This window comes from Venturia canescens, chromosome 7, assembly GCF_019457755.1.
Source record: "Venturia canescens isolate UGA chromosome 7, ASM1945775v1, whole genome shotgun sequence".
Classification (NCBI taxonomy): domain Eukaryota; kingdom Metazoa; phylum Arthropoda; class Insecta; order Hymenoptera; family Ichneumonidae; genus Venturia; species Venturia canescens.
Window position 1 is genome coordinate 16,080,946 of NC_057427.1, and position 23,984 is coordinate 16,104,929.

Here is a 23,984-nt window from a genome sequence, read left to right on the forward strand (position 1 = left end):
TCCAGCAGCACGCAAATCTTGAATATTTTAATCAGTTATTATGAGAATGCTTAGAAAAGGTGAAGCAAGTACGGGCTACTGGTAATTATGAGCGCGAACAACCCGCAAACGCGAGCGTGTGCGATGTTATATCGGAATGCTCGGGAGATTCGAAATCTCTTGGAGAGCGAACGAATTCTCTTCTCTTTATCGAGGTCTTACGTCGTGGCTCTCATCAGGTATCAGGGCGGAGAGTCATCGCGAGGAAACTGTTCCCATCTGCGCACGGTATGAGAACGGGGCTGCGTAGAAAATAAAATGCAGAAAACCTTATTACGCTGTTGATTATCGGCGCCGAGCGTGCTGTATTTCTCCAGCTTCACAGATTCATTCTTATAAGGAGATAATAGGAGAACCTCGCGCAACAGACCCGCGGTCACGCGGCTACGTAACGACCGACGCGTATGGAAGGCGCCGATTTAATTTGCTTTCCTGAAAATTCCAGCACAATAATTTTTGATTCTCGCGATTTTCTTGAGACTTGAGCGCAGAAACGATCATTTTATCTCGCCAACGTGGTTTCAAACTCGGCAATTAATCGAGCTAATTCTTCCTCGTTTTCTTTCAAAATATGTTTCAGGCGTAGTTGGAGTCCAAGGCCTCACCATGGAGTGCGGCAAGGGTCGACGGAAAAGCCTCCTCGGTGGCTTGATCCTTGCGTGGCTGTTCATGAATACGTGCATCGTGGCGGCGAGAAACATGGGTAAGTCAATCGAGGAAGATAATATTTTGGGTTAAATCTCCGTCAGGATTTATTCAGCGTGGCATCGAAATACTCAAGGAAACGAAAATTTTTAGGGGAACGGAAGACGAAAAGGTTACTCGCCATCTCTGAAAAGGGTTTTCTCATTCCCGCTGTTTGATAGGGCCCTGGACGTTTTTTACTGCCCTTTCTACGGCTGTTTGAACAATGTCGTACGTGGGCTCTCGCGAAAGTCTTTAAACTGAAGCGCTCTTCTAACCGATTTTTTTCATTTTCGTACCAACCGTCCAATCATTTGAGACTCTGTTCAGTTTTCCTGCGCGCGTTCTCGCCCTCTCCCTTTCTCGTCTTTTTCTCACTAACCTCCGTCGTGTAACGCCAACCTTGGAGTCTCATCTCGCGCTCTCCAAGGGACGCCTCTCGGTAGCTTTTCTTGCCAGTTTTACTTGAAAATTCATAACAGTTACTTACCGTAATTGCCGAAAGAGTGAGGTTGTTAAAGCGAGGGATCTCGTGCAATGAAAATTCAACGAGCAAGTTACAGTTAATCCCTTGGCAATGATGAAAATTCATCAAGCACTTCCGGAGATGATGATCCCCGGAAATGGGATTTACGATGCATTGTGATGGCTTTTCACAGTAGTAGGAACATTCATTAACAAATAATATTGCATTCGAGCTGACATCAGTACAGTGACAAGCCGGGTACGAAGGACCCTCGAAAATTTCAAAAGAATGAAAACTCCCCAGGGAAGAACTTGCTGCGTATATTAAAAACTTATTTTTATCCGCGTATTTCCGATAATGGTGAATCGTAGGATTTTTAGAGGGAAGAATGAAAAAGCTTCCTCGTCGAGATATTCCTCATCATCGATTGTTGAGTACCGTGCGGTGCGCCCGATCTGTGCCAGAGCTCGTTCCGCCGCAACTGCTTTGTTCTCTTTCCCTCTTACACCCACTTTTTCAATTCTATTCCTTCCGCCATTCTCGTTTGTCCAGTCCGCTCGATCCTTCGCGATAAGCTCCATTCCGTGATGCGCGCGTCCCGTGTATTTATATTCGCAAATATTAATATTTCCATGCCATGCGAAAACTTAAATTCCCTTCACAGTAAGCGAAGCGCGTGTTCGTTGTTTTCGTCTATGAATACAAAATTTATTTGCACTCGGGCTGAGACTAGCTCGTGGCGTTATGCGGAAGTTGGATCTTGGAAGTATTTTCTTATCGACTGAAGAAGAGTCGAAGGTTCGAGCACCCTCGACGATGAGTTCATTTTTCACAATATCTCGGTAAACATCAATTCGTTACTTTCTGCGTCACCAACAGACTGTGCGATCCGGAGAACTATGATCGCGAGCTTGCAAGTTTTCCAGGAGTTCCCGGTATCGCGTTTCAAGTTTCGAAACTAAAACTTCTTTGGAGATTATTGGAGCGACGATGATTCAGGAAATATTCATCACGGTAATTCATCAAGGTTTCTTTTTTGACTAATTTTAAACGAGACCATCCTTCTTGATGCCTGAGCCGATTCGGGCACCGCACCCATTAGCATACCGCTATAGCGACTACGGGGCGTCATCCACCGCCCCTCGGTCACGCTATCCCATCGCCCTGCTCCCTGCCCCCTGCCGGCGCGTCCTGCGGGCACTCCTCATTGGCTAACATTAATAATTTAACAACTAATTACCCGCTCGCTCGAGCGGAAATGTGCTCAAGCATTTTTTCCGTATTTAACGAGGAACTTACCCTTTAGAGATTGGATTTCTCGGCTCCGAATACCGAAGCCATCATTCGCCAAAGAAAGAGCTAAGTGCGCGCGTGACAATTCACTCGCGAAAATTTTCCATCCAGTTTCCAAATTTGAATCCTCGAATCCCCGTTCTTTGAAGCGTCGCACAGAAGTACTATGACGAACCGAGAGAAACACAATTGACGAGCGTACACGGAGAGAAAATTTCACTAAAAACTACTATGCTGCCATAGAGAAGTAGGGTTCTATATCGGTAATATTTATTAAGGAAGTTGAGACATTTGAATGAAAGTATGATGTCATCGCTTTTAAACCGATTGCATCTTATAAAGTGAAGTGTAAAAAAAAAATCAGTCAAATTTTCAGACAGTTTAGGAGCGTCGTTGCTGAGAAAAATCAATAACAATTTGGGCCAAAGTCAAGAGACACATTCGGTGATATCTCCGTTAAAAGTGATGCTAAAAATATGAAATTTTTTGGGCAACATGAACAAGGATTGCCGAATAATGTCAATTTTTTTTTTCAAATTTATTAGGAGATTTGCTGAGATTATATTAATAATAATCTGTTTCCCGTGCAGCTTTTTGAGGCTAGGATCGTCACCGTCCGTGTTTTCGACCGAGCTTTCACCAGTTTTTCGTTTTCTTTTCCCCAACTCTTCTTTAAAGTGTATGCAACATTGTCAAACTGTAAATTGGCCTAACTTTTGGGTAAAAAAAATTACTGTACAGCCTCAACTTCCTTCATTCTTATACGAACATACATAATTATTTTTTGTGTGTGAAGCGACTCGATGAAAATTGATGAGTGATGTGTCAAAATAAATACATCGGTACACATGTATATCGGCATGCGCATCGTACAATCGCGAATGAAATTCTCTTATTTACCAGAATAAATTTCTAAACACTTTATTGGCGTTTGATCGATGCTTGTGTTCGAGCTCCTCAAATTTTACTATGTTCAACTGTAAATTTAAATTGTGAAACCAGTACTAAGTATAGCAAAACAACATAACAATTCTACTCGACAGTTCATCATCGAGTCAACATATATTTTACAACGTTGGTTTTACAACTTGGTGAACTGTGTTAGGAAAAAATAGCACAGTTTGAACCTTTGTCGCAGCAAAATACGCAATTTAACCCTACACCTCATGTGCCTTTTTTCATACCCTCAACCTCATGACCGGGGTTCGAACGCACCCCACTTTTTTTCTGCTTATAAATCCGGTCCTACGATGCTAAACTGACTTTATTCTACACCATTTTCTTCGTTTTTTTATAACGAAAAGAATGATGTACGATAAAACTAATTTCAATTGAATTTATATATAAAAAAATCCGTCGATAATCATTCGATAATGTCGCTTGTTGGGACAGGAGCGTAGTTTGAAGTTCGCGTGGGGTGTGCTCACACCCCAGTCATGCGTTCTAGGGTTAAAAATGTTCATTCAGAATTTACTTGGAAATGACAATATTTTTGGCAAAAACTTTCAAAATGGGCGATATATAACCCGCCCATACCATGGCAGTATAGTAATTCTTGCTATTTTTTTCTCTCTGTATATACGAAGCCGGGAGTGGGAATTTACTAAGGGAGAAAAGTTCGCACTTGCATTCGCAGTTCAAAGCGATTTTCACTTGCCAAAGTTCTATAGGAGCACTGGATCAAGAGCCAAAGGAAACTCAATCAATTTGCAAAGTGCATCGAGCTCGATGACTGCAACAAACGTCGGAAAATACACAAGCCCCATGGACCAATATCTGTTGCCAGTTTCCGTATATAGGAGCCACAGGAAAAGGAGGAGAATACGGGTTTAATAGGTGGAGTCGAATAGCGTATGCGCGGTGATATATAGGAAACGTTGGAGGGCGTAGGTAACAGAATCTGCCTCTGCGTCGGTTTATCTCGCGAGATTTAAAAACTCGCGGTTGTGTACTTCGTCAAGCATCTCTCGATGCACGGGAGTTGAATTTGCGCAATCGAAACGCCGCGTACACAAATGCCTGGGGTAAAGCCTGTTCATACATCGACACAAATTCGATGATCGATCCACTGGAGCGACTCGGATCGCCGGAGTGAGTTCAATAATGCCTGAGCCGAAGTTCTAGTCCACATTGACAGTGTGTTACCACCTGCCCGAGGGTGAATGTTTTCCCGTGGTTATTCGCAGTTTCTGTCTATTGGAGCCACCTCGAGAACTTGTTTGTTTGGATTTCGGGATGAACTTTGCGATAAATGAAACAAAGCACGCTGTCAGCTCGAAAGCTTATAACTGAAAGTGCTCACGAGGGAAAATGTGCCACGAGCACCAGCAAAGGAATGTCGATGATTTTAAATACACGAAAGACATCGCGACGAAACATGCACGATCGGTCATCGTCCTCTCACCGGCGGTGTATTTGTCGGAGCAGCCCTGCGCCGCCGTTAAAGTCGCTTCCGCTTAGATGCCTCTGCAAATACCTATGAGAACCCCGGACGACAGTGTGCAGGTCAAACTCACAGAGCACGAGCTAACCCGTAGCGGTAACAATCTGCCCGAGAGCCTAGCCAGTCATGCAGAGCGTACTCACAAGCTCTTTCACGACTAAAGCCCCACACTGAGGTTCGCAATTCTGACTCTTCGAACATAACCCTCCGCTAAGTATCGCTGAGTCTAACTCGTTTACTCGCTAATCGTGCTTTTTTTATTAACCTGCAACTCAGCACACTTACACATACCACCGTTTCCACTCACTACCCTTGACGATTGCAATTCAGCCTCTGCTGTCCTCTCGCGGAATATCGCATGGAAAATAAATTGGCGTGTCACGTTAATGGTGAATCGGGAACGCCGTTGATCCACACCCCCTAATCAGCACAAATCTCCTCGTTCAATGCACTCAAAAGCGTAGCCCAGTTTGCTCCGTAAGAGCTTAAAATTTATTTTACAATAATGTTTGAAAGCTCGAAAACTCTCCAATTTTTAATGTCTCTCTTTTCATCTCAGATAAACGAAAATCCTCCGGAATCGCGTATGGAGACCGTGAAGAAACACGACATGGGATCCTGTGAAGTACTTTTACACCGAATTAACAGTTTTGAAGTTTTCGTAGTTACTCGAAGCTCGATATTTCAGATGAATTTCGGATGGTTTCACATTTAATCTCAATGGTTTTCGTAAATTTACCACACGTTTTTGTCAATCGCAGTACACGCTCGAATTACGTAATTTTCTCTCTGCTCTCATCTTTTGTGTCTTTCTTTGAATGGAGATTCCGAATGAATTCGTATTCCCAGTTCAGACTGATGCCATGACGAAAAGCCATCCGAGGAGAGATTCGCAAGAGAGTTAGCCAGAGATATGTTCACTTTATGATGAATCGCGGTTAAAGCGCTGCATCCATTCATGTCATCCATAGGAGCTTAGATAACATCGAGGCTATTCAAATTTAACCTCGGTACGGAAACACAGCAGTCATAGAACGCTACACAGACGACCGTGTTACGAGGGTGGAACGAGCAAACATGGCACTCGTATAATTATCGTAATCGTGATGTTTTTTTTTTTTTTTTAATTTTCTTTTCCTCAAATACGTGAAAAAAATTAGCTAATTCGATATTTCGAAAATGGGCTTGTTGACGGGTTGAGTATTTGTAAAGAGAATTGTTATTCTGTTGTGCTTACACTGGCTATTTACGTGAGTCTACATTTCGATAACGAATGGCCGTGTTCCTATTTCAACGGCGAGCTTTAACTTTTGTATTCGACGGAAATCTGACTAGGATAATTGGAGAAATTCTATCCATTCGAAAATCGAGAGCTTCATTTGTTTTCGATTTCCTACTATTATTCGAATCTGTGTACTTTTGTAAACCGGTAATAGAATGCTCGTGTTCCGATAGCAAAAGGGAATATTTTCGCGTTGCGTTTAACGTCGCTGATATGGGTTTGATTGGAATAATCCGTTAGATTTTTTTCACCCGGGTCTTTGTTTAATTACGTTTTCGGGGTATTTTTGGATGCTACAATTTTCACAATTCAGTGACTGAAAAGCGCGCAGAGCAATTTCAACTTTGAATTTTCCCGTGCAATGCGTTGAACAAAGCTTCGGAACGTTAATTGAAACTGTTCCAACAGCATATCCGCGACTACGAAACTGCTTTTTTTTTTCAATTTTATCGTGTGCGTTTTTTTAGGAATCGATTTCATATTTATAAGACAACGATCGGTGACGCGCGTTCAACGTGCCGGCTCGCTCGAGACGAGAAATACCGAGAGCTGAGCTCTGTCAAGAGCTTAATGGAAAATCGATTCTGGGCGTCATATCTACACGCAGCCTATTCCCCCGGGCAACGAAACATCGTTTGACGATTCCCTTGAATTCCATCTATTATTGAAATACTCGGGTCATTATCAATGTTTATATATTTACTATTGGGTTATCGAGGATTTAAGGGAAAGACCAAAACACTATATGAGAAAGTCGGTGCGGAAGAGACCCACGATAACGGACGCATAAACGATAAAGTTTTGAATCCCAGGGCGCTGTGCGTATCGTTAGGTTTAGTCTGTACTTTAGGAGCCAACGGCGTTTCAAAAGCGAAGTTGAATTATTGATCGATTGGGCCTGCGCTTGAATTGATAGTCGAACAAAATATTTCGTTGCACACTAACGCGATCGAGGGCTCTCCGAATAATTTTTCATCGTTTTCCCAAATGAGTAAAAACCAGCGGTGTTACATCAGCTTTATTATTTGATCCCTTTTATTATAAAGTAAGGTTGTGAGGCGTGAATTAGCTGTTCATTGTCATCGCTTTTCCGCGAATTCGATTGTGGTTCTTGAAACACGAGCATTGTGGGGCTAAATGGGCTCTTTTGCTCGACTCGATTTCTCGAAAATTCTTCGAATTGGACATTCTTTCAATAGTTATTAATGACTGTTGAATTATTAATCCGGATAAAAATAAATAGAAAATTATGCTATGCAAGAAGATGACGTGCGCGGAGCGCGCGTCTGTGATTCGACTCACCTAGTGAAACACAAAAAATGGGGCTTGTCCAACTCCAGATATTCCGAACAATTGAATTCCTCGAGAACAACAAAAAACGAGGTTGTGAAAAAACAAAATGAGGTCTCGGTTGATCGGCGTGAAAAAATGAATAGTTTTGTGCACAGAGCACACATGCATGATCCTGAGAGCTTTTTCGCTTTTGACGTTATTGACGAGGTTTTGCATGCCTCTATTCTGTGCAAGCACAATTCGAGGAAAATCTCAGGTGCACGAACCACGCGCTTTTTTTCGATAATCACTCGAGCCTAGAGAGAAGCGGGGCACACTCGGTTCGGTTGCTCTACCGAGCAATTTGCATCGCCTCGATTGTGCTGTGTAGATTGAAAAAAAAAGAAGAAAAGAAAATAGAAAGAAAAAAAAATGTGACAGGCAACCAAAAACAAAAGAGAAGCGAAAATAGGGAAAGCGACAATGAGACAACGTCCCTGCAAAACTGGCAACTGAGAACGCCATTGAGAAAAAGGAATATAAAACTAAGGGATAAAAGTTGAACGTCGCATGAAAATGGAAGCTCGAGAAAGCACCAGTCGAATCTACGGAGCAGAAAAAATAGGTCGAATTCCGAAGGAGATACGATGAATGGAGAGAGTGAGAATGCATGAAAATGAGAAAAAAGGCACCAAGTGAAACTGAAATTTTGGGATAATAACGAGTCAGAATGTATCTGCCATGTTTTTCTTTGTGCGTACGTTACTTACAAACTGTTACTTGCGAACTGTCACGAGGTGCATTCGAAACTGTGCAAAATTGTTCGAACGTCTTCCCTCCCTGCTCCACTATATTGCACCAAGTTTTTGTCATCCATTTTATTCTCCGTTCCTCCCAGCGTCATTGATAACAGTCTTCGCAAAAAGTTACCACTGCAATAATAGTGCTAAAGTAATGGCACAAAATGTACAAACAACTTAAAAAATACACGGTTTATAGTATATGCAACCCAATTTCGACGAGGAAACGTTGTGACTTTTCCACACTATTTCTCCTCTCTGCTTCGACCTCATCGTATGAAGATGAAAAACTGAATTTTCGAGGTGCAATTATTCGACATTGAAAGCGGTGTTTTCTGAATTTATAATTGGGGGCAGCTCGACAAACGAGTGTTTTTTTTCCGGACGGGTGAATCGCTCACCTTTCGTAAATTGTAGTCAGTGAAGATACTCGACCGTGCTATTTTTATAATTGATTATTATGGTTTCCTGCTGAACCAGCCTGAGCAGCGATACGATATTGTTTTGTTGTTGAATCCTATTGATAAAGTTTGTCAACATTATTCAGCGGTGAATTAGCACAAATCTTGAAAAATTATTAGGATGACCGTGGTATAACGAATTTCGAACGGAATAAAACATGGGATAATTAATTGCAAAAGGCACCGCCGAATCCCCTTCAATGCGGATTTATACCAGCGTGTGGATTGACATGCTATTTACTGCTGAAATAGTGCATGAATCGTCATCTCCCATTAAATCAGCAATTCTCTCGCATTTGCTCCTTCGCACGATCAGTGAAATGCAACTGACATTTGTGATCGGCTTTGCGGAATGGATATATATTTGCATTTAGATTTTACTCCGACAGGTGAATGACATTACTTTTGAACTATAGTGAGCGATCAATTAAAAACGGTTCAATTGTTTAAGGTTGCTGATTAAAATTTTTGAGGTGAACAGATGTCTATAAAAATGTTTCTATTCGTTGATGAATATTTCCTGAATGTACTGTTTCAAGGAAAACTGAGCTCACGGAACTATTTTGGAGCAATTAAATATCGAAGTTGAGTAAAAATGTCATTTCGTTGCATCGGTTGAATTGAACGAAGTCGTTACCTTCATACTTTTTTGCTTATATCACTCTTATTAAGGAAGTTGAGGCATTGGAATGAAAATGATATCATCGCTTTTAAACCGATTGCATCTTATAAAGTGAAGTGTTAAAAAAAAATCAGTTAAACTTTCAGACAGTTTAGGAGCGTCGTTGCTGAGAAAAATCAATAACAATTTGGGCCAAATAACATGTAACCTTGTGAAAGTCAAGACACATTGCAGTGATATCTCCAATTATGCTAAAAATATGAAATTTTTTGGGCAACATGAGCAACGCTTGCTGAACAATGTCAATTTTTTCAGATTTATTAGGAGATTTGCTGAGATAATAATCTGTTTCCCGTGTTTTTCGTCTTTTTATCCCAACTCTTCTTTAAAGTATATGCAACATTGCCAAACTGTAAACTGGCCTAACTTTTGAAAGGTACGGCTCATCATAACTTTTGGGTAAAAAAATGACTGTACGGCCTCAACTTCCTTAATGATTTCCTTAATTCATTTGAAAAACAACAGTTCGGATCAGGACGATATGGAGAATGATTTTACTGAAAAGAACGCATAGTTTACCGCGACTTGAATGACAAGAAATCACCGAAAATATGTAACTGCATCACGATAATTTCGGGTTAACTGAGATTGCGGCGTAGAAATGCGGCAAACGTTGCAACTACGAGACCAACGGGAGCAATTCCTCGACAGGCAGTCGTTGACATAATAACCTCCAAAAACGCCGGGCGAAACAAGTAACACGTGCACAGAGGCACAGGGCTCACTGCCTCCAACCCAACAGTTGAGTACGAAGAAATAACGCAACGTTGCCAAACTTTGTCTTTGTTTCAACGCAATTTTTAATTACCGAGAATAAATTTTCTATAAATCTTAAGTGATTAAAATGAACATGAATGCATTCACGCACCTGAAAATTTTCGCGTTCTTCGTCTGAATGAATTGCAATCATTCAGTATCAATAAGGTGGCATTATTGACGTCACTCAATGTATTAGCACAAGAGCTTCGTCTCTTACCCCCCCACCCCCTAAAAAGATTTAGCAACAACCTTAAAGTGATTATAATTACATGGGAAATTCAATGAAGAAAACAAAAATTGTTGGATAACAATTATCGTCGTCGCTGAGTGTACAAAAATAGTTGATCATTTAACGGTTAGAGTTTTTTCCGGGATGAAAATGTTCGAAGGAAAAAACTGAAGCCCGTTGAAGGGAGAGTTTTTTCACTTGGTCGAGTACTTGTACGGCATCACCGTCCTCATATAGTTCGCGCAGGAGTCGCAAAAAACGACACGACTCTTCGTCCAGATATCATCATCTACCTTCTGCAGCAGCAGCAGCAGCAGCAGCAGCGAACTCTGATGAAATATATAGGCGAAGCTCGATTGAACCTTGACCAAAAAGATCGAGGACAGAGTTGCGATTTGACGACGATATCTGCTGACTCGGGTGGAATTGATCGGAGGAGAGTGCGAGTCAGCGACGCGAGAGAGGTGGAGCGAGTGCTCTTTCGAGCTCTCCTCATATTCCTCGGGTTCTTCAGCGCTGTAATGGACTCGAGTCTCGAGTCAAGTCTCTTTTTAGCCACTTAGCAGGCGGAGCTCGTAGGATCGGCTGCTCTCGTGCGCTTGTTCATAGTCGCACCGAGAAACGCCCAAGCTCCATCTACCTTAATCGCGAAAGCGGCCTTCTCCGTCGTCTTTACCACCGCGCTCGCGTTGCGGGACGTTTTTTTCCGCTCAACTTGGATTCATCCCTCTTAGCAACCACCTCACTCGCATCCTCTTCTTCTCAAAGGGTGATATCCTTCGTCACGATGGCAACCTTTCCTACAACTCTTATCCTCGACGAGAGACAGCGAAAGGAACGGGCGTCCGGACGAACCCAGTCAGCCTCTTCCTCTCTTTCGAAATCGCTTCTTCACCCTCGTGGCCTCTCGAGCGCTCGACTCGCGTCCCACTCTTCTTCGCTTCATAGAAAAAAAAGTGATCCGCAGCTTGCACAGCTTTTCGCTTCCGAACGCTCAGGACTCGAGGAACGCTTTTCCACTCGGGTGACCTGGCTGTCTCGGCTCCACCGGCGTGTTAGCTGCTCTGCACCCCCGCCTCTTCCCACCTCAGTTTCTTTCCCTCCTCATTCTTTTTCGAGCCGTTAGGCTACATGAATAAATATCAGAATCTCGTGGGATAAGCCCCGTTTTACCTCGAGTTATCTCCCCCCGCATCGATCCTCGTGTATTGAAACGGACGACGTTTTATCTTATGTAACGTCGTACGAGGCAGTAGCCACGATATCTCTTCCCTTTTCATTTACGCCCTTCTCCCATGTACCGCTAGAATTTGTTCCTAGTACGCGAGCTCAATCAGGACACGATCGATAAAAAAACAACTCTGCGGATATTGCTAGAAATTTTGTTTTATTTCCTAGAAATTTGAAACTATTTCAGTTTCCATACAGCCTGCGTTCGTTATTAACTTCTTAATTCTTAACTTATTTTACGAATACTCCCGTCTCACGAATATACCGAACGCCAGCAGTGTTTGCGACGGAATCGTAATTATTTGTCGCTCGCCTGTCAATGATTCAATGCCGATTTATCTAAAACTGATCGATTTACTGTGACACGTGTGTTATCGAAACCTGAAGATTAGTTTTCCTCTCTGCAAGTAGAAATGAATGGCTGTCGAACCTATCGGATATTGGATGACGAACTCACTCTGTCGCATCTTGACTCATCCTGTTCGGAAGCTCGACGCTTATCCAAATCTCTTTAAAAAGTATCATCATCAACGTCGAGTCGCTGCGCAATTGAAAATATCTTTTGATAATTTATTAAAAAGTGTGTACCGGATGTGCGTGTTTCCGAAGCCCCTCGATCCATTAAAACGTCAGCGTCCAATGTCGCACACTCGTTTTCATTGGTAACTCTTTAAACCTTGGTCCAAAAGTCTCGCTGCTCTCTCGGATGCTGTACTGCAGCAACGGCTGCTCCCGATTCCCGATTCGTTGTGTAGACACAGATGTTTACTAGGCTTCGACTCCTCTCATGCCTTCGAGCCTTTCGTGTTTTATAGGGTTCGCCGCCTAGTTTTGTTGGATCGAACCTAACGTCATAAATAATAAAACATTATCCGAAGGTAAGAGTCCACGAATCTATTCCGTTACGTGTCCGTGGGTGTGTTTAGTGCGCGATCGTATTAGAGAGGATACCGATATTTCGATCCATTGACATTTGGTCCCGTTAAGGTTGTCCGTGATCGAGTCCGCAGACACGCTTTGTCCCTTGCATGTTTTCACATGTTCTCACTAATCCGATAAATTCATCGATACACACAAAATATTCGAGTACTGATGTTGAACTAAGTGAGTGAGTGAAAGCAAACATCTTCACGGCCAGGCATCATCGGAGACGCCTGCGCGAATCAGAGCCGGGAACTAATCACTCCATCTCCGCATACACTATTTCGCATTTGTTCTGTACACCCCGTGGCCTAATTTCCTGCAACAATCGCAATGCTTGTTCGAGCACACGAGAAATTTAACGTAAGCAGATGAAGCCTATGGGCCCAGTTGCACGCTGCTTGCCAGAAACAGCGCATAAACACGTGTACATATAACAAAGCTTCATTAGCGTATATGCCTCGTGAAGGTTAGCAAGATACGCAATATACGGTTAGAGAGCAGCAGCATATTCATGTATCTCTCTACCCGGGGTATACGCAACTCTATATATTTATATGCAGATATATCTTTGAGCGTACAATACTATACACGATGCAGGAAACATGTTCCTGTATCCAGTAGCAGGGCATAATAATAATCACAGCGAGCATTGGAGTTTGTACTCCAATGGAACTATTCGTTTATAGTTCCAGCTGATATGATCGTCATGCGATGATGGATACTACGTCAATAAAAGATGCTCGCGAGCAGGTTGCCTAGGGGCGCGTACACATTCATCGAGTTTACGAAGTAATTGCTGACCGAGACCGCAGGGGCATTGAAGAAATGTCGTACAAATGCGCAATAGAAAGCATTTTATTGTAAATGAAAATTAACGTATTTTAGGATTCATCGAACCAAGTGCACTCGATCTCGTTGAGACAAAATTGATATTTCATTATTTTCTACTCGCTCGACCGATCATCGATATTATTCCTCGTTTCAACTGCTTTTTCAATGCCTCGCAGGGGAGAACGAAGTAGTTGGTTCAGTTACGAGGAAGGTTTACGTGCGAATGTGCAGTCGGAGAAAGTGACGACGAGGGATGGAGTTTTGTGCGCATTTATAACTTTCGATATGAAACAAAAGGAGATTTACAGAGTTGGTAGAAAACCTTTTTCGAAAATCACTCTCAACTATCCGCCACACTTATTTCGCATTATCGCTCGTGAGACCCTGAATTGCCACGAAGACGGCTCGCTCTTCTCGTTTCCTCAATAAGTATAACGACGCGGAGCTCTCGATTCCACAACGGCACCGGATTACTTTAATGTCGATGGCTGGATGTAACTATCCCTCAATTTGTACATCCGCTCCGTACTCTCTTGTGACGCATCCCTTTCATCCACTTTTGTTTCACTTTAATCGACTCTCATAATATCCCAACTTATTCTCTTACTCCTTTTTAAATTCTTCCCTCCCCTGCGACAACGAGGGGGATAAACGTGCGCGTTAATGTTGTACGGAAATCAAGCCATGGAGATGCTCGATGTCCTACGAAATAACGTGAAACTTTCAGGGCGAACACGCCCCTCAAAAACGTGATCACAAATCTTGCAGAGCTACGATTATGCAATTCCTGACGAAACACCACGTGGGTGTGCACCGAAGTTGCACATACTGCTATTTTCTAACGTGTTTTTTTTTATTTCTCTTTTGCCGTGAAGAAAGAACCAATCACCGACGATAAGTGGCAAATGAAATCCTCCAAGGATTTTCATCGTCCCACATTATGCGCTCACGTTGCTTGTTTTTTTATTTATTTATCGTACAGTATTTCACGCTCATATTTCCATACACATTTTCTCGTCATTCTCACCGTTCTCCATAAAACCGTTAATACGAAGGAAGCGAAAGAGAGAGTTTGAAAGTGAATACTGCTAATGATACATGTCAGATGGACGTACAGTAAATTTACTATTGCGTGTGCATGTGATGTGCAAGACACAACACCAACGAGGATTGTAACTTTTGCCCTTTCTCGCTCGTGGGTCGTCTTGAAAAACAATAGCTCGACGAGCCATTAAGAATTAACGTCGCTTCAGAGTTCGGCCACTCTTTGCAATAATTTGTCTTGGGTACCAGCCCATTTTGGACGTTACCTCAACACCTTTTTGGGAGGAAATTCCTTTCGGTCGAGTGTCTCATATTTTATTGAGTATTAATTGTTTTTTTTTTTTTTTTTTTTTTTTTTTTATCAGCAATGAAGCATTAGCCAAGAATCGTTGTGCTCATTTTCATTCGATGATCGAACAAAAGTTCGATTGAACAAAGTCATGATTCCTCGATCCGTCGTTGAGGCAACGTTCCATCGAATGCAGAAAAAGCATATTTTCGTAATATTCAACGGAGTGAAAGATTTTTTGAAAAAGCCCAAGCGCATTGTAGCTTCGGTTGAATAGACTCGAAGGTTTTTTTTCAGTAAAAAAAATAAATTGAAATCCGTGGACTCCGGGGATAAATGGGAGTGAAAAAAATTCAGCCTGATCTCGACATGAATAAAGATACAGAATATAGGAAGCGACGAGATCACGCACACTAGCATATCGATCCATTGTGCTTGGACGAATAACTCCAGGAATCCTTATGGATATAACAGCGTGCGGGCACCATACATTTCCATTCCGCCTGCAGTCCCCGGTGCCCGCTGCACCAGTGGAAAAATGTATTTTCCAACAGTAAAAGAATTTATGACGCTCGGACAATAGAGTAGAGCGGGAGCCTCCAGGTTCAAGCTACGTTCCTGATGCTAGAACTTCATCTTTCCTCCAAAGGTGTAAGGTGCGGCCTTCTTCTTCTCCATCCACACACTTCTCTCTGAATCGACTCATACATCCCGTTGTTCCTCTCGCACGTTCTCCAGCAAATCATATAATTATATGATTCCATACCAAATATCGGTAACCTCGGAAAATTTTCTAACACTGTGAAAATCATTATTATTTCATTTTCCTCACAATAAATTAGACGATGGCATTCTTTTTCTCAATTTTTGTCATCTTAATTTCTTTGGTCGCAATTTGTTTTCGTAATGTTTTGTCTTTGTATTTTTTGTGTTTGTCGTTTATCGCGCGTCCAATTATTCTCCTTTTATCATTTTTTTTTGTTCGTACACGTGTTTAACAACTTCTGCATTTATATTTGACACGACGTTTTGGTTCTTGAATCGAAAGTCTTACAATCGTTGATTTCCATGATTTTATAGATCACTGCTCAGAGGGCATAAATTTACTTGTCTCCAACTTTTTAATAGTTTCATTTCCCCCAAAATTTCTTGGGTTGAAGCTCACTATTTATGTTATTTTCTCGAATTATTATCCCAAGAAAAATCGAACTATGCTCGATGCAATTAATAATAATTCAATAATGGGACTACAACCATTGGTATCGAGGGAGAAATCATCAACGTAGATTTGTGGCTACGTGTTCTCCGATACATTTATCATCCCTGTTGAATTCCAATAGCATCGACTCACTCCACTATCGAAAATGTATCTATGATTACCTGGAAACGGTGAGTAAGACAGATTCGAGATTTATAAGCCTGCTGACAGTTTGTTTTTTCCTTTATCGTGAGGTACACGATAGTCTAGAAAAATGTACGGTCAGGTATCGATGTGGTTAGATGGCTTATCGATTGGCTTCGTGAGCCTAATATAGAAATTACTAACTTCCTCGAGACTGCCCACATCTATTGGGTTCTCTTTATTAATATATTTTTGAATGTTGCCATTATACAAGAACGATAAACATTTTCCATCATTCGAGCATCCCGTTATAGAGACTCGTATCTGTTATTGAGTTGCTCTGGCGTGTATCAGCGAGCAGTAAAAGTTCATTGAAGTTGATAGTGTACCCGAAAGTTCAAATGGAAGAATGATTTTGTTGGAATCAGCGAGTGGAAATATTGGGGACATGAGAAGTTGTTGTCACGAGCAAACAAGAGTTGTTTGTTCGTTGAAGTCCATGAAAAAGTGTGTTCCGTGTCACTGGCATCCTCGTTTTCATTGGCTCACTGAAAAAGTCCTTTCAGTCAAACTGAAACCTGTGTGAAGGTACGAAACGTATATGAGATGATAGGGACAAAAAATAGAGAAGAAAAATAATGTTGAAAAGGGATAAACGAGATGGGTAAAAGGCGAGCTTACGCGGAGGTTGGACGTCGAGATTCTGCTTCTGTGTCTCTGTTGATTTTTTCCTATTTTCTTTTTGTTCAACGTTCGGCCTTATCTACTATACGCTCGTAGAGATCGGAGCGTGAGTGAAGCCGCTTTGAAATTCAGCTTGGCGTACGCTTTGTGCTTAACGTGATCGGTCCATTAGACCACAACCCCCTTTAACCAGCCTGTTCTATGAGTAACATTAGACTCTGTCACCATGACCAACCGACGCGGCGGGCTTGTTTTGCACCGTGACAACGGCGCTGCATCGTTTTCTCTCCTGCTGCGCCTTTGCCTTTCGTCCTATCTTCGCGTTTGACCGGTTCAATTATTTCAATGTTTTAAACACCGCCGTCATCTTCCATGCAGTTTCAATGGAGCGTCTTGGAGCCATTTTAAAAGGATGAAGAATTACAACACCGCTCCACAGACATGAGCGAACTTCCAGCGCGCCACGAATTCCATTCGCGCAACAGAATGAAACTTCTCATCGTCGACCGAAGGCGTTTCGCCAAAAATCCCAATTTTTCTACATTTTTATTTCTCCGCGCCCACCAAAACCACTCCGGAATTACCTCGAAATTTAGGGTACAAATTTAGCGTCACGAAAAAAAAAATGCACAATCATAGAAAATATTTACAAAAAACGTGGACTTTAGTTCCAGAATTGCAACCATCTTTTTTCAGCTTTTTGAAATATATCGATGAGATGTGCTGCGCGGAGATTAGAACGAGAACCGGAGACGATACATTTTTTTTTAACGGCCCGCGGCTCGCTCGCATCGGAAGCTCGGCTAATGATATCCGAGCGCTTTTTTTTTAATATTACTTTGCAAGAAACTACGAGTAATACCAAGACGATGAGAATGATGAAATTCGGCTTAGGGCGAATGCCAGTTCACTAACTTTCTCGCGTCGAGTTATAAGCGCGGACTTAGCAAGCCTCATTCATCCCGTCCTCGGACTATGAATAGGTGCTATTTAAAACAACCCCCTTCCCAGTCTCGGAGAGGATCAGAAACATGCAGAATGCACGAGAGCGGTGAATATGCGCGATGCAGCATTCTTAGCAGCAGCCTCGCTGCTTCGCATCTCGTCGACGGGGGCCTTAACGATCCCTTGACTCGAACGATAGACAATGGACGAGCCTGATTTTCGAGCGCAGCAACAGAACTGGACTCGTCAACTTTGACGAAAAATATAATCGAGAATCGACGAACCGAGGCTTCGTTCGAAACGCATTGAAAGAGCAGCAAGATTATTCGGAGGAAAATTCATTTCGAACGAAAGATGAATCACGACCACCGTTTTCAGAACCTGAATTACCAAAATTTGTCTTTTTTCTTTATCCTCTCTCGACTCCCGAGTTCATTCCACCCTCGAATAACCGATCGCTAAATTTTACAGCAAACTGCTATGCGAGCCCGGGTGCGTATGGATAGAGCGAAATCAATTTTACGGCCGCAGGGAAATGAAAAATTCACGCAGACGCGGAACCGTTATTGTTTCAATTCGGAGTTAATGGACCTTGAGGCCTTAATCCTTTGTTCATTTCTTAATCTTCCCATCCCATCGTACCCAGCACTCATCGACAACTGTTCACTCGCTATTAATAGAATATATATTTCTGTTTGACTGACATCTGTACGTGATTAAATGTGGCATTATTGAAACTAATGAGTATTCTCGCACCGTGCATTCTGCCATGGGCTATTATTGTACCCCCCCTTTCACGAGTCTTGCCTATAGTCCGATTGTTAGGTTTTGCTCATTACGTGACGCAGGCATTACGGTTCGAGGAAATCTAATTGAATTCAACAACAAAAATGATTTTTTCACTTTTCATGAAAATATCGATAACATCGAATTCTGCTTCCTGCGAAATCTGCAGGTGCCGAACAATTTTTCATCGTACGCAGTTGACAAGACTCGATACTATAGAACAACGCTAATTTCTATCCTGCAGTTGTGCATTTCTCAACTAATCGCAGCCAATTACTTGTCAATTATAAAAAGAGCCGTGATCGAGCGTTCTTGATGCTACTTTTTTCTGGTTATTGCGATTCGTTTAAGCTGCTGCCTCTGCGCGCGGAATCGGCTTGAAATTTTTAACTGCCGCTACACAATTATGAAGCGCTGTACGTTAGCGTAATCAAGCAATAACGGTATCTGCAAATTTGTTCAGGAAATTGCTTTCCAAAGCCCTCCATTTCCTTTCGTGTTATTTTTGTCGATACGCTCTCGCAGTATTCCATTCACCAGAGATATACGAGTGTTACATGCGCGTTAAAAAAAAGCACGAACCGTTGTTTATCATCGCAGACTGAGATAATAACTTTTATAGAGTCCCGGGGTATAGGTATGTTTACCAAATTGTAATCCCAAGCCGCAAGCTTTATAGTAGAACTGCGCTCTCGGTGGCGAACGGATTGCTCGCCATAAACAATCCTATATTACGCGATACGAACATTTACGTTCTGAAACAGGGGGATAAACAGCGAGAAGCATAAGTCAGAAACGTTGAACGCCGAATGCACTGCGAGCGCTCAGGGTTTGTTAAAAAATCAATCAACTTGAAAATCTCTGAGGACAAAGCGTCTCGGCGTGAAACTCGTTTTTAAGTTCGGTGGATAAACTTCCAGAGTGCACAAATCCATCTGCTGGATAAATTTAAACGTGGGGGAGAGCCCATGCAGTTTTCCTTTTTCACATATAATTCTCGATCTTCGGCTAAAAAAAGGTGCGACGCTGGATTACAGAATTTTGAGGCGCGATTTCTTTTTCGTTTTGGGGACATCATCGAAGGAGTTTAAATCCTGTTGATATACCGAAATCTCATAAACGACTATTGTTAAGTTTGATAAGCTTGTGGTAGGAAAATACGAACTGAAAATCTTGTTCTCAATAAAAAATGCTTATACGCGTGGTAAATTGAAATGTCAGTGAGTTCCGGCAAGTTCGACTGATGAAGAACAAGTGGTTGGAAAGTTTGATAAGAAAGAGAAATAATCCAGTATTTCCGCGGCTAAATCTCAAGTAGCAGGTCGAACAAAGTTTGAGGGAACGCGTTTCCGAGCCGAACGATTACGGCAACTCGGAGAAGCGGTCTCGAATAACCGACCCTCTATCCTACTCAGTTAACTGCGAAAGTTCTCGAGCTCCGTCGACCGATGTCACGCTGAGATCGACCTCGCTTTTTTTTCTTTCCACGCGGTGGGACTCTCGGGGTGATCGGAGCCTCGGAGCCTCAACTTTCTCCTGATCAGATCGTTGTCTTTACGATACCTGTTATCACCGTGTCAAGGGTCATCCGTCGTCTCAATTTTTCTGCCATTCACTTTCGACATGATCCACGCGTCATTTTCTAAGCGTGTACTTTCAATGCTGATCGGTGAAAACTTTAATTGTGAATGCTGTCAGATGAGAAAGGGGAGGACCGTCAATTGGACGTGAGTGGGAGACGATTTTAGCCACTCGAATGTACACAAACTTTGGCGAATTTAGTGAAAAAAAAACACCTGAAAATCTGCAGTCCGGAGTCGTCGTATTCGCGTAAAATCGTAACTCCGCGTGTCGTGTGCTCGTAGAAACAAGAAAATATAAGTTTTCACGCGTTCGAAATATTTACGGGCATATTCACCTGCGATTCAGTGGCCGTTGGTTCGCATGGAAAATTTACGTTTAGCACATTCATCAGTATGGAAGTATAAGAAAAGAACGTACAGCCAATGAGGCCCTTCCTAGCCGGAAGATGAAGAAGGAGTCAAATAAGTTAACATAAAACGAGCGTATATGTACGCGAAGGAACCCAAGTAAAAGAGGTACGAAATACAAAGGATGGGAAAAAGCTAGAGAAAGCCAGTGAATCCGGAATGAGTGTGCGCGAGTGCGGCGAGTCCAGCCAATCTTAGAGGAAGCACGCGCATGATATACTGGCACATGGGGAAATTACTCCGTCACGTAAAATTTCGCTCTGCCCTCGCAAGTTAAAGAGCGTGAGAGAGAGAGAGAGAGAGAGAGAGAGAGAGAGAGAGAGAGAGAGAGAGAGAGAGAGAGAGAGAGAGAGAGAGAGAGAGAGAGAGAGAGAGAGAGAGAGAGCATGCGTCAGAAATGTGAAGAAAAAAGGAAGAAAAGGGACGCGGGGCAGGAGAGCAAAAAAAGGCAAACCTGAAGGAGCACCGAGAAGAAGCCAAGTAGCAAGTGGCATAAGCGAGCAAGCGAACGCACTTTGTTCGCTTACTGGTTATCTATGTTTCAAGTCATAATTAGTAAATGAGAATTATACCAAGCGTTAGCTTCTTAATAAGCCACGCTTAACCTATTTTTTCTCACGATCGGTGCCGCGCTTGGATACTGCTTCTGCACGGGCGTTGTTTTTTTACCGTTTTTTCATAGCAGAATCCCCCGAGGATTGTCCTAATGATATTTAAACCCAAACGTCCAAAAGGGAGATAAATTTTCGGAGACCCGAAGACAATACGTCTCGAAATCCTAATTCCAGAGCTATCGCTACTTCACCAGTGGCCACGACACAGATATATACTCGAACACATCCCTTGGGATTCTCATCAGCAATTTTCTTATCCGTCGCGCTCGAAGATATAAGACTTTTATCGGTCGCACCCACACAGCTCGGATTCCCCCTTTCTCCCCGTCGTCGTTCTCTCTCTCTCTCTCTCCTTGGCTCTCTTCTCCTCCCCCCTCCCCTCTCGCATCTCCTTCGGTTATATCGTTTTTTCGGACTCGTCCGCCAGCTTAAAATGCATATTATAAATATTTCCGAACCCGTTCTCCGAGTCAACTCGGTTATATACGAGGCCTCGCGCGCTTCTCTGCTCGGTTACACGCGGCGGTTGACCGTGAAACGAGGATTACTCCATGGTCACTCGCGCCGTATCTCTTCAAATTATGCTCGTGTTCATGGTGTAACGGATAAGTTGAAGCACATACACTCGCTGTGTGTATATATGTATGTATGCGCGCGAAGCATGAGGCCACATTAGTATCTCGTAGCTCATTGCGACGCGTTACGTTCGCCGTTCCACTGTAACTGCTTTTACGAGCAGGACCTGAGCTATACGAAAGAATGATTTATTTCGTTAAAACTCATAGAATTTCGGCGCTCGCGCTCCCTCGAGCTAGTGCACACCGCGAGTTATGGATGTCTTCCCAAGATGTTAATTTTACCTGTGAACACTCGTGCACCAGAGCACCTTAAACATGCATGTTTTGTTGTACTAAGAGAAGGAAACTATAATTTCGTGCTATTTTTCATGCTCTTGATCATACACCTATAATACGTGTCCATTTTACTCGCACGAACCAATTGCCCACCGTTCTCATATCTACAGCAAAATAGTCTAGCAGCCGCGTTGACTTTCGATGAACTCGCTCAAGTGCCTGGAAATTTTTCAACAGGCCTTCCCTGTACTTCCATCAGACACGATCGTCGACTTACATTCCGAACCGGAATCGCTACTTTCACCAGAAACAATATATATTATATTTCGTTGAATAATCTTTGGCACGAATCCTCTCTTTATTTGACGTTTCAAAAGTCATATTTGAGCGTTTGCTCTTTTTGTATGAAAAATAAGGGCTACTAAACAGCTGATTCGAAAAAACTTTTTGATTTTTTTTCAACAAGAAAATAAATGTTTATTGAAAAACTGTGAACGACATTCATTGGTACACGCACGTTCATGTACTTATTGTGCAATTTTTTTCATCAAAAAATTTCTTAAAACGGCGCAGCTGTATTCCAGTAGCACCTTTTTTTGAGCATCAGTCGCGGTGGACATGACAATTAAAAAACTGTTGATCCGATCCATACCAAATTTGTATCACTTATTTATTATAATAATAGCTTGGGCCTGGACGAAGAATATGAAGAAATTTTGATTTTTAAAAAAATGGCGACAGTTTTACCAAAAAATTCATTTTTGGAGGTGCTAATTTTTCAATTTTCTCATTACAATTTTTTTTCCCAACAAAATACGAAACGCTTCGTCCAGGCCTTGGCTGCTATTATAATAAATAAGTGGTATAAATTTGGTATGGATCGGATTAATAGCTCTTTAGTAATCGTGTCCACCGCAAAGGTATTTGAAAAAAAAAAAAAAAACGATTCTGAGATAATCGCGTTTAAAGATTCAGTATTAGACGACCACGCGCACCGGGCGGTCGGTTGAAACACCCATAGCTACGAATCCAATGCTCCGATCATTATGAAATTCTGGTGAGAATATTCTTCAGAGATTGTACTCGAAGAATATCTAATAAAAAAAATGTCGATTTTTCCGCCCATCACAAGTCTAAGACTCGAAGAAAATGCTCTCTCAAGTGACGTCAAGATAATAGAGCGCTGCAGCAACCTTTGCAGTGTATATTTTTCAACACGAAGAAACCGCGCTCTCTTTCTCTACTCATTTACACAGTGAGCTTTTTTCCAGTCTCGTGCCCTTTTTTAATTCCATTCCGGCGAGCTTCTTTCCTGGTTTCCCATCTTATTTATTTATCTTTTCTTTCTCTTTAGCGCTTTAACTGAATTTCACGCAAGCTTGCTCTCGGATATTCCGCACGGATCGAATATTCTGTAGCTCCACTGGGTGCTCACAGTGAAGATTTTCTGCCTTAATCAACTTACGAGGCATCCGCAAACTCATAACTGATTGAGAGCAACGTAAAAATCTGACCTTATATATATACGCGGTTAAAAAAAGCCGATGGAGAGCACTGGATCGTCCCAACGCTTTTGAGCAGCATTCGGTCCGTAATAACTGAAACATTTTCTTTTCAATGCTCGCCATCAAGATCGCGCGAAGGGTTCCCTCCAGAGTGTTGGGATCGTCGATTCTCGCAGGCTGTGGAAGCAAACCACAAGATTTCTATTGATCTCGGAAAATGTTAGGGCCACAGAAATGCTTACGACGGAGCTGAGAACCGTCCAAACAAACTTGTGTAAAAAGTTGGACGTCGTACCTTAAGCACGGCGTGTTCCGCATGCGACTTCCATTACACCCGGTGGTAAAAAAAAGTCTGGGTTTATTTGTAGCTAGACTTTGCTGCGAGGCTCTAATTCGCAAATATTTATCTACGACGATTCCGCAAATGTATCGACCGTAAAGATCTGAAATGTGAGAAAGAAATGATAAAAAAAAGCGATGACTAAAGAATATATACTGAGGCAAAGGACAGATCGCGCATAAGATCTATGGTGAA

General features: G+C 42.3%; 1 protein-coding gene across 7 annotated transcripts in view; it reads left to right on the forward strand.

Annotated features, from left to right (window-relative positions):
* LOC122414222 (latrophilin Cirl-like) overlaps positions 1 to 23,984 on the forward strand; it is a 101,019-nt gene that overhangs the window by 38,848 nt on the left and 38,187 nt on the right. For all 7 annotated transcript variants that reach the window (XM_043425275.1, XM_043425276.1, XM_043425281.1 and 4 more), the window contains exon 2: positions 620 to 742. In XM_043425275.1, coding sequence (XP_043281210.1) covers positions 646 to 742 — 97 coding nt within the window. In that variant the 5' untranslated portion in view covers positions 620 to 645. The remainder of the gene's footprint in view (positions 1 to 619; positions 743 to 23,984) is intronic.